The following is a 12,500-nucleotide window of genomic DNA, read 5'->3' on the forward strand; positions in this document are numbered from 1 at the left end:
ATTCTGTATTATTATAGAGATATCAAATGATACTACTATCTGTCAAGGACACCAAATAGTTCTTTTTAAAGGAGTACGACGTGAAGTACGAAAGAAACTAAAAAATGAAAAAGAAAAAAAAAGACAGAGAGAGAGAGAGAGAGGGAAGAGATAAAAATCGAAAATCCTGTTTGCTAGCTGTCAGATTCAGTTTCTCGGAACATTCTACGATATATTTCAATGTTCTACAACTCACGTGATTATTTGAAAATCGTCTCTGTATCGGCAACGTTATATCAGGTATTACTATCTAGCACTGGTACTACTTGGCAAACATTTGAACGAGTACGTTTGATTAGTTTAATGGTTCATTAGATTTTACGCCTCGAACGTAACGTAATTTCCGATTTGCCCGCGTGAGTTTCCACGATCGCTTGTTCCTCTCTAGCAACGAATATTTTCTCTCGTTGATCCAGAAATAGGAGGATTATGGATCGAACGCTATTATGATCGGGGTTGCTGAGAGGGGAGGGGAGGGGAGGGCGGCGGCGGCGGCGGAGGGGAGAAAAAAACACGGGATAAAAATTGACGTCGTAATTTCAACGATCAATATGGAAATTTTGCTCGATTGCGATTATCTAACGGGATAAAGGGGAAAAAAAAGGAAGAAAAGAAGAAAAAGAAAAAAAAAAGAAAAAAAAAAGAAAAAAAAAAAGAAAAACAGAAAGGGAAAAAAAGAAAGGAAAGGACAACAAGAAAAAAAAGGAAGAGAAAACATCGAACTAAATGATTCATCCCCTAACGATGAATAATAATAAACGATTACATTTGAAAATTATCGATAAAATTAATCATCTTCTTTAATTACGACGTAATAATATAATACGTGTATATATAATATATATATGTATGCATATTTAAAATCTTTATATAATTTGTGATGAAACGATGACATCAATGTCGATAATATTATATCGACGAAGTTAAATTAACTAAGTTACTATTATATCATAGAACATATATATTATATATATATATATATATGTATATATGTATGTACGTATGTATGTATGTATGTATATGGAAAATTTTACACTCGATCGGATAAGGTTAAATGAAACGACATTTAAATTGAGATAACACTTACCTAAGATCCCCTTTCTGTAGAGAAATCTCTTCGAACACTATACGAATCCTCTCCTTGAGTCTAAAACAAATGGAACGAAAGTCGCATTATTAATGTAACTTCGACAAAACTTCAATGAGAGAAGTTAGTGAAGGAGCATTTGGATAAGAAGATTCACAGCTGACTTATGATAATATGGACATGAATTCAAAGGTCAAGATTATCTTACAAGAGTACGTTGCAACTAAATTCTCTATTCGAATATCTTTTAACGTTAAGATTTCTATAAATTCACATGGATTAATATAAATATTTTCAATGAATAATTTATTATACGGACAAAAATATAATCTGAACGATCAATTTTAAACGACGCTTTATTACATTGTCATTGAATGATTATTTATTAGAAATTATTATGACGATTTAATATATATATATATATATGACGATTAAATTGATTTTCAATGGACGATTTAATAATTGACGATTAATGACGAATGATAAGATATCGATTAGAAAAGTAATTAGAACGTGAAATCGATTCTTAATTCATATTTATCGATTTATATAAAAAGTTAGATTATTTCAATAAACGATTATAAATCTCATCATAATGCTAACGTATCCGTCCAATGTATTGTATGTATGTATGTATGTATATATCCACCAAACTGCGAATACTATTTTGATGCAATTACTACAATTAAGCGGAAAGCACAATGCTACCTTGGAAATTCTATCTGCATACGGTAACGACGATTAAACTCGCTACGTTCGAACGACATTTCCTATTTACTACGCTAACTATTATTTCGCATGATTGCGGCTGGTGAATACGAACGGCGAAGACAATCGAGACGACGACGACGGTGACGACAACGACGACGATTACGACGCCGACGACTATGATGGACTAAATTTTATCGAAATGAATCGCCAATATTTATCGATATTCGAGCGTAACGTTTAAATCGAAACGTACGCTTTCATCGAGTTCGTTAATCGAGTGTATCGACGGAAATACGGATTAATTTCGAATTCTTTTGGAATGCTTTTTTTTTTTTTGCTTTTTTTTTTTTTTTTATTTTTTTTTATTTTTTTTTTTTTACGTTGTTTGAAAAGAAAGAAAAGATGAAAGAAGGAAAATAAAAGGGAGGAGGGGGGGGGAGTGGAAAAAATTTCTCTATCGATAAGACCCTCAATAAATAAATGTTCTTACATCTCCCCGAAGGGGGAGAAAGAAGTAAAATATTAAAAATAGAGAAAGAAGGAAGAAAAACAAAAAAAAAAAAAAAAAAAAAGAAAAAAAAAGAAAATAAGAAAAAAGAAAAAAGGAAAAAAGAGGAAGAAAAGTTATTCCTTCGGTTTCGACAAACGACGTGCGCCTTAAATTCTTTCTTGCGGTCCCTTTGATGTTTTTCTTTTTTTTTTTTTTTTTTCTATTAAATCCTAAACGGAACAAAATTAAAGATAAAAAAAAAATAATAATAATAATAATAATAATAATAATAACAATAATAAAACAAAAAAAAAAAAAAAGAAGAAGAAGAAGAAAGAAAAAGAAAAGAGAACTTATTGTCATGATATTGCCAGGATCCATAGGTATATTTCGCATTCTATATTTCCAATGTCTTTGTTTTCTAAATTCCAAAGGGAAGAATAGAAGAGAACCCGGCTTTCTCTATGCTGCACGATATCGTGCCGGAGAACTCTCCGAGCTTTTTCCACTCCTCCATTCCAGACTTTTATGCGGCTATTTTGAAAGTGCCACACGAACCTTGCATAAACCAACGAGGAACTTTCGTCGACAGTGCGTTAATCTAACGAAAAACGAAGGACACATATATATACATACACACACACACACACACATATATATATATATATGGAAGCCAAAAAATTGTTTGAAAAGTCTATTCCTTTTGACGAGAGATTAACTCATTTTCTCTCTCTCTCTCTCTCTCTCTCTCTCTCTCTCTCTCTCTCTCTGTCTTTCTTTCTTTCTTCTTCTTTTTCTTTTTTTTTTTTTTTTCGTTTTAATCTAATCGTCAATCTAATCCTTTTATATCATCTCCGTTGAATTTTCTACTCTATATATATATATATATATATTTTTTTTTTCTCTCCTCTTCTTCTTTTTTATTTTCCATTCTTTTTTCTTGCAGAAAGAAAAACAAAATTTTTAGAGAAAAATTTTTCAGATACGACTCTTCGGGTATACGTTTTGCACAATCGAGAAAGAAAGAAAATTGGATCGAACACGATCGGAAAAATTTCTCGCTGACGCGCGAATGTGAAGAGAGAGAGAGAGATAGAGACAGCAGATAGACAAAGAAGGTAAGCAAAAATCGCGATGACGTGAGCGTATACGAACTCTCATAGTATTTTATAAACGATGCCTACGTGAAATATAGAATATAAGAAGATCATTCTCTCCGTCTCGATATCTCTATGTCTCTAATTATAAGATGAACCAAACGAAGATGATTCGACGGATAGATCGAATGTATGTTAATTAATCAAGAGTTACCTTACGGATTACTAGAGAATCCATTACATGAGAATATTGAGTATACGGGTTTCAGTCAGAAATGGATTCAAGATGCATTATATATGGATTAGTAGTAAATCGATTATGGTTCCGGATCGTTCTGGATTATTCGATGAACATGAAATCATCCTAAGATATTCCATCATTGATATATATATATATATATATATATATATATATATATATGTATATATATATATATATATATCAAGAATCGATAATCTCTATATGACGATATTTAAAACGAATAACTTTTGTTAAGTTTCTATTGTAAATTTTTTTAAATGATTGAAAAATTATTTTTTAATCATCTATCGGGGAAAAAAAAAAAGAAAAATATATCTCTGATTTAATTTAATCAATTCATTCACATGGAATTTATCAATTTCGAAATAAAAACAATGTTTACAAGCTCCATATATATATATATATGTATGTATGGAGATATAGGATTATATCTCAGAGTGAATGATGAGCGGATTAAGATGGATCATTTACCTTGCTCGAAAGAGATATGAGCATCGAATGTTCTTCGGATAAGAGGAGGGATAACGTGGCGAATAAAATCGTCCGTATTGAGGCGTTAATTGCGAACTGACAAACTCGTGGTCGCACATCGTTCCAGGTATTAGCAATCCACTCGTCTCGAATAATCCTGAAAAAAAGAAAAAAAAAACAGGATAAGAGAACAATTAAAATCTTTGTTAATTGATCCCAATTGAATAATGAATAATGAAAATGTACGAATAAAATATAAATTTCATCTTTTAAAGTATTAAATATATATATATATATATATATATATATATATATATAGAGAGAGAGAGAGAGAGAGAGAGAGAGAAAAGTTCTCTGCAGAGTCGAGTTTGCATCACGCAAAGTGATTCGAAAATGAGTTACCGAGAGAAAATACATACACTACCTACAACTACTCTCTCTCTCTCTCTCTCTCTTTCTCTCCTTCTTTTTTACTCTCTTCCTTTCTCTTTCTCTTTTTTATACTACTTAATAATAGAGCCGCATACAAGGGTGAAACCGCCCTTCATCTGCATATATATTACTACTTATATGACGCAGGTTCTAGAAAGCAATTCGCCTGAATTTCTCTAAGAGCGATGGGAGTGTATCCTGGACAATATAAAGAAAAAAAAAAAAAAAATGGAAAGAAAAAGAAAAACAAAGAAAAAAAGGAAAAAGAAGAAAAAAAAAACCACGAAAATAAATAAAAATAAATAATAATGAGAGGACAATTTTTTTGAAAGTACCCTATACCGAGACTTTGTTACTCTAATGACAGAGAGGAATGGGTTCAGTTCTACGGGGTTTTATGTTCTTTCGTTTTTATTTCAATTCTTTTTTTTTCCCCCTTGACGAACAGAGAGAAAAAGGAAAAAAAAAGAAAAGAAAAAAAGAAAAGAAGAAAAAACATCCCTTTTTATATATATATATATATATATATATATATATATATGTGTATAATTTTTTTTTCTTTATCCTTTTTGTTTATTTTTCTCATAGAAAAAAGAATGTATTCACACGAAAGTCATGTAACGTTGTTCTTTGAGTCGGCCAGCCACTTTTAAATTTTATGATCTTTGGGATGGGGACGGGCAATTACATCGGCCAGGTCGTCAGACTCAAAACGTACGGGGATCGTTCCTTTATCCTTGAAACAAAAGCGAGAGCAGAGAAGAGAGAAGAAGAAGAGAGAGAGAGAGAGAGAGAGAGAGAGAGAGAGAGAAAGAGAGAAGAAGAGAGAGAAAGGAAGAGAGAGAGAGAGAGAGAGAGAGAGAGAGAGAGAGAGAACGCTCGTTTTCCCGAGAGAAGAAAAAAGAAAGCGAGCAACATCGTGAAAAGGGAAGTAAAGGGAAGTAAAGGGAAGAGGGGCCACACACTGGTATTCTACTCGACGACGAAAATTTTTAGTTTCCCATCGACTCTTTCTCTCTTTCTCTCTCTTTCTCTCTCTCTCTCTCTCTCTCTCTCTCAATCCCTCTATCCTTCTCTCTCTCTTTCTTTCTACGTTGCTTCAAGAAGAGGAAAGTAAAGATTTTGCACTGGCGTTCGTTAAAGCACATTTTAAAGCTCCCTCTCTCTCTCTCTCTCTCTCTCTCTCTCTTTCTCTTTTTTTCTCTGTGTTAAAAGAAGCTTTCTTTCCCCGTGGAGTTGTAAAAAAATTAGCACCCTTTCCTTCGCTCCGATTAAAAGCTGCTGCAGTAGATAAGTAGGTAGGTAGATTGGATATATCGTTCTCCTCATTGGAAAATCTATTTTCTTTTTTTCTATTTTGTCTCCTTTTTTATTCGTTACATATAATATCGTATAAATTTTATTACACATATCGAGAACGAATGGTTTTTTACGTTCTTATTACGTAGAAATTAAATAGGAAAAAAAAAACAAAAAAAAAAAAAAAAAAGAAAAAAAAAAAAAAAAAAGAAAAGAAAAGAAAAAAAAAAAAAAAAAAAAGAAAAAAAGGAAACGAACTGATCAATTAATAATTAATAAAATCAAAATTTCATCCTGAATACATTTTACGTTATTATTTATTATTTAACGATATTAATTATTTATCATCGCCATTGAACAGGAGATGATATCGCTATCAAACGAAATTAATTCTCATTATATTAATTTCGAAAAGGTAATACATAATTTGATATACAATAAGAACGTAATAAGAGTTAAGAATTGTGAGATTACACAAAATGATCGTAGATTAACAGAGGCATTGCGAGCCTACAGTTATCTTGACTAATCGTTATCTATCCTGACGACACTTGACTGACATAATCACGTTAGAACATAATGACCCGTCAACAGGGCGAACGCGCGTTGTCAAGCTACCCTTCGCTCGTCCGTCATCATTGTCTCACTCTCACTCCCTCTCTCTCTCTCTCTCTCTCTCTCTCTCTCTCTCTAGAAATTTATCGACAACGTCGGACTATAATTTTTACAATTAAATTAAAATTGTATAGTTAATCTTGTTAATAATTCGCTCAAACAAAAAGTCATCCTCAAACTTTTCTTTTTTCTTGACGCTAACCCCCAACTCCCCCACTCACCCCTTCGCTCAACGTCACTTCACTCCCCCCATTTTTTTTCCTTTTTTTTTTTCTTTTTTACACTTCGACACAAACACATGTTGAATTTCATATTTCCACTTTCTTATTTTTCCATTATCTTATTTTGAGTTCGTTCGTTTTTGTTTGTACGCGAATATATACGTGCATGCGTATGTACGTACGTGTTCGTTTATATGTGTATGTGTGTGTGTGTGTTTGTGTGTGTGTATGTATGTCTGTTCGTAAAAAAAGAGAAAGAAAGAGATCCGCTTATACGGAAAAGCTTCGTACGAAAACAAAGCTCCTCTGTGCAATACATATATACAAACACTGCAAAGATTTGGTTAAGCTTCAACATTCTCCGTTGTCTTTCTCTATCGTCCCTTTTTATTTTTCTTTTTTTTTCCCCTTTTTTTTTCTTCTTCTTTTTTCTTTTTTATATCCCTTTTTTACACTTCTCATCGTTGCCTTTAACTCGAAAGAATTTCAATGATTATTCCAAAGAGATTTTTCTCTTATCAGATAACAATACGTCACGTGATTTCCATTCTTATTTTTGATATAAGATTAATTATAAAAAAAAAAAAAAAAATAATCGTACGTTTAAATTAAAGGCACGTCCTATTTATTTAATAATTACTTATTAATTACACCTCTTCAATTATATCCTTTTTCTTCCTCTTCCTTTTCCTTTTTTATTTTTCTTATTTCTTTTCTTTTCTTTTTTTTTCCCCCTTCTTCTTCTTCCTCCTCTTCAAAACTTTTCTTCTCCTTCGCGTGTAAGATTTCTTTTTGATCATTTGCCAATGTAACGACGGGGAAGAAGAAAATAACGTAATTTCATACGTAACGACTGATAATTAGAGGACGAGAGAGAGAGAGAGAGAGAGAGAGAGAAAAAAAAAGAAAAAAAGAAAACAAGAAATGAAAGAGGGGGGAAAAAAAAGCAACAAAAAAGAAAAGGGCAATGGACGCAAAGTTTCGAAAATTGTCCGCTCGATTACACGATTACACGAGCAAATTATTCTAAGTTTTCAAAGCAATTCACTTTTCCAGTAACCTTTGACAAAGCTTCCTTCTTCGTCGACGACAAACGAATTAAAAAGTTTCTCACGAAAGTACGTCGACGGTCGCCAGTGCAAACGGCGAATTAATTAACGTATATTCTGTCTTCGTTTTCTTCATTGATTTAGCTACCACGAGAAAAAGAACATGAAGAAGAGAAAAAGAAAGAATAAGAATAAGAATAAGAATAAGAATAAGAAGAAGAAGAAGAATAAGAATAAGAAGGAAAAGTAAAAGTAAAATAAAAAGAAAAAGGAAGAAGAGAAAAGAGAGGAAGTAGCCATCGAAGCTGCTGTGGTTTCGCAACGTTGTAAATTACAGGTTCGTGTTACTTTCACTTGTCAGTTAAACGTACTTTAAAGTGGAATACTCTTTTATTTTTCCATGGTCGCAGATTTTAACTCTGGTCTTCTTGCGAACTTTCGTATTCGTTTGACGTAGAAAAAAAAAAGAAGAAAAAAGAAAAAAAAAAAGGAAGAAGAAAATAAAAGTCTTCGATAGGAAAATGATTTCAAGTGATAAATAAACAAATCTAATTGAACGTTATTATGTTTCTTTTTGATTGATCGGAAGAAGAAGAAAAAAAAAAAAAAAGAAAAAAAAACAAAAGGAAAAAATTCACGACGTGAAAAAATTTGCCCCGCCCCCTTCCCCTACCTTCCCCCCCCCTCCCCTCTCTCTCTCTCTCTCTCTCTCTCTCTCTCTCTCTCTCTCTCTCTCTCTCTCTACGATCGTCGATTCTATTGATCGTTTATAAAACGAATCAAACAAATCGAGAGTAAATGAAATTATACGCGAAGAAAAAGGAATAAAATAAAATAAAAAAGAAAACAAAAATTTCATTTTTAATTCTCGTTCTATAATCCTTTTATAAAAGTAAATCAAGGCAATCACAAAATAATAACAAGTTATATTACGATTGAGATATTGCATGACATATGAGTAAACAAATAGAGTAAATAAATAGATCTATCTCTCTTGCTCTCTCTTTCTCTCTCTCTCTCTCTCTCTCTCTATATATATATATATATATATATATATATATATATATATGTGCGATAGGAATTTGAAAAATAATATGAGAAAAGGGAATATACAAATGTTATGAATAAGGCTATAGACAGTCAAGAAGACTGAAAAACGCGTCTTCTTGAGTTGACTGAGTTTCCGCACGTGGTAGATACATACGTGTGTCGAAGGTACGAATATCGTCGTCGTCGTCGTCGTCGTCGTCGTCGTCGTTGTCGTCGTCGTCGTTGTCGTCGTCGTAGTCGTCGTCGTCGTGCATCCGGTGTCACGTTGCAGATTGCAAGAAAAGTGTGTGTTACACGACATGCCACGTTGAACTCCAAGTTTCGGAACAGAGAAAGAGAGTTGGGGAAGGAGAATGAGAGAGAGAGTGAGAGAGAGAGAGAGAGTGAGTGAGAGAGAGACAGAGAGAGATACATAGTGTAGTAGAGTACACGTGGAATCGTATAAAGCCGCTCTTTGAGAGTAGCTTCTCTTCTCCCAGCAATACATACACGTATAAACGTATGTACATACATACGCGTATAAAGATATGTGTATATATACATATATATAGATATGTATATATATATATAGATGCAATATACACTTACACTTACCAACTGGAATACCAAGGGTATCGAAATATTTGGAATACATCCGGATACGTGAGCTCCTATCTTCTGCACACGTATAACTTGAATATTCCCGATACGTACACGGAGAGAATAAAGAGTTTACGATTGCAGCGTGAACGATCGAACAGAGCCTGACAAAGTATAGAGAGTGAGGGAGAAATAGAAAAGAAAAGAAAAGAAAAGGAAAGAAAAGAAAAGAAACAGAAATAGAAATAGAAATAGTAATAAAAATAAAAAGAAAAAAGAAAAGAGAAGAGAGTATTCGTGTAAAACGAATCGGATATTCTACGTGTACCCACAAATTATCGCTCGAACTGAAACAAGGGAACTGATTTTGTCCTAACGAGATTTAAAAAAGAAAAGATAAAAAGAAAGAAGGGAAAAAAAAAAAAAGAAATTGGAAAGGAATTGTTTTTATAATACGGATTTTAATAATACGAGAGAAATTGTTAGACTCTGATAAATGATCTTGTTATAACGTATTAATTAATAAATAAGTAAATAAATTAATTAATTAATATCGTACACGTATAATTACATTGGTAACGTGCTAGGATCTGTTTCGTATCACCGATAGGATCGACGTTCAAAATAAGACTGACTCATTCATTACGATAACACTGTACTATTTGCCTTTACGTTTATAGGTCGTCTCAATAAACATAAAAGGAGAAAGAGAGAAAGTGAGAATAATAGGCTAATAAATCTAAATGACATTCTTCAAATGTTATTCATATTATCAATTTCACCATTTATAATTGTACTTAATAAAATTATAGAAACAGAAGAAAATATCTTTCATTTGTTCATACAAACTCAATTAAATATCTTTTCGTTATAATATTAAACTATATTTGATTTATTTGTTTGTGCAAGAGAGAGAGAGAGAGAGAGAGAGAGAGAGAGAGAGAGAGAGAAGAGGGGAGGAGAAAGGAAAGGGAAACATATTGAATTTGTCGAACGAGTAATCCGTAATGTGAAATGGCAAACGAAAATACTGCAAAATGAATGTGTTATCGTTGAAACATTAATCGTGTAAAATGCAACCCGATGAAAAATAAATTCACAAATGTAGCATCTCTTCTCAATTGAATTGGATTGGAAAAAGGGAATGGGAGGAAGGACGGGGAGGGGAGGGGGTGTGATCGGGTGAGGGGTGACTTGATTATTAAAACGATTCTTGGTATATTTTTCAAATGGTACGATAGATAGATAAATAATAATTTATTGAGGATTATATCGAAGTAAAATGTCAATAGGTGATGAATAATATGAGAGATTTACGAGGATACCGAGAGAGAGAGAAAGAGAAAGAGACGAGGAAAATATTCTTGCGAGACATTTTCCTTCGGAGAAAACTCGAAAGAAAACCGGCTACACGGTGTTACCTTACGATCGAACGATTATTTAAATTCAAATCGAATTGGAAAGGCGCGATTTCGATGATAATCTCGAACGACTCCGATAACGTTTCTCGATGTAGATGAGAGAAGGTATGATGTCGATAAAAATTTCATTTTCTTTTATACTGTCGTATCACAAAAAAAGGAAAAAAAAAAAAAAAGAAAAAGAAAAAGACGAAAGAAAAAACAAATGGCAAAAGAGAAAACGAAAAATAATAAAAACGAAATGGGACAGACAATCGTCGAGAAGAAACGGAAGAAAGAGAAGGAAAAAAAAAAGGAGAAAAGAAAACGAGAGAGACAGAGAGAAAAAGAGAGAGAGAGAGAGAGAGAGAGAGAGAGAAAGAGATAGTTCGGTGGTAAAACTCGTACGTTGGTATTCTTTTAATTGTCTGCAAGTATACAATCTCGAACTAAGAAGAAAATTTAAAGGTTTCTTAGAAAGTTTCGAGAAGCGAAAAGTGTCCTTTGCCATCAAGCGAAACAAAATTTCTGTCGTAAAACTAGTGTCGTAGATTTGGCTCTTGGATTAAAATCCCCGTACTATTCTTGGCTCAAATTTTCTTTTCCCCTTCTCTATTCACTCTTTCCACTTTCTTTTATTTTGCTTTTATATCACGCATATAATGCAACGAATGCAGTGCGAATGAACGAATGAACGAACGAACGAACGAACGAACGAACGAACGAACGAACGAATGATACCATAGTAAGATTCGTAGTAGGATACGTAAAATGTAAATATATAATTCGACAGGAACGAAGGACCGACGTATCTCCCGTCTGAATATTTTATACGAGCGACCGCAATGCCGGAGAAATACGTCTAGGGAGCGAAATAGAAAGAGAAGTATATAGAGAAAGAGAGAGAGAGAGAGAGAGAGAGAGAGAGAGAGAGAGAGAGAGAGACAGACAGACAGACAGACAGAGAGAGTGAGAAAGAGGGAGAGGAGGTGAGTGTGTGGCGGAGCATAAAATTTCCCGTCACATTCTCGGACATTTCGTAGTAGAAATGGCGCGCGAATAAGATGCAGGAGGAGAGGAGAACGGTAGGGTGGAAGGGAGGGAGGTCGTTCTTAAAAAAAAAAAAAAAAAAAAAGAAATAAAATAATAATAATAATAATAATAATAGTAAAAAAAAAAAAAAAAAAAAAAAAGAAAAGAAAAGAAAAAAAAACTCCAAAGAAAAGTAAAGTAAGAAGATCTTACGGTGGTAGAAGGAAAGAAAGAAAGAGAGGAAAAAAAAAATAAAAGTCTCTCATCAGGATCGTAACGCGCGCGCGCGCGCGCGCGATATTAGAATTAAGAAACTTTGAATTACTCCTCTCTTTCGACCGCCCCCTCCCCCGCTCCTCCTCCTCCTCCTCCTACGCCGATCATACTATCTGTGTTCTTTCTATTTCTCTTTCTATTTCTCTTTTTTCTTTTCTTTCTGTTTTTTTCTTTTTTTTGTTTTTCGATCTATTCACCGGGTTCGATTTCCATGGATTTGAGAGTTTAGTTCGATAGCACAATATTTTTGCATAATCTCTGCAACTTCTTTTTAACGATTCAACCACGCAAAAGGAGTTTTCCTAGAATCGTTCGAGTATTTCTCTTTTTCTTTGCTCACTCTCTTCCCTCCTTCTTATCCCTCTCTCTCTCTCTCTCTCTTTGTATGTA

General features: G+C 33.2%; 1 protein-coding gene across 5 annotated transcripts in view; it reads right to left on the reverse strand.

Moving 5' to 3' along the window:
* The window catches only part of LOC124953412 (suppressor of lurcher protein 1), a 360,539-nt gene that overhangs the window by 180,957 nt on the left and 167,082 nt on the right, over positions 1-12,500 (reverse strand). For all 5 annotated transcript variants that reach the window (XM_047504753.1, XM_047504751.1, XM_047504750.1 and 2 more), the window contains 2 exons: positions 4,158-4,314; positions 1,127-1,186 (listed from right to left, as the gene is read on the reverse strand). In XM_047504753.1, the coding sequence (XP_047360709.1) occupies positions 1,127-1,186; positions 4,158-4,314 (217 nt within the window). The remainder of the gene's footprint in view (positions 1-1,126; positions 1,187-4,157; positions 4,315-12,500) is intronic.

Source organism: Vespa velutina, chromosome 12, assembly GCF_912470025.1.
Source record: "Vespa velutina chromosome 12, iVesVel2.1, whole genome shotgun sequence".
Classification (NCBI taxonomy): domain Eukaryota; kingdom Metazoa; phylum Arthropoda; class Insecta; order Hymenoptera; family Vespidae; genus Vespa; species Vespa velutina.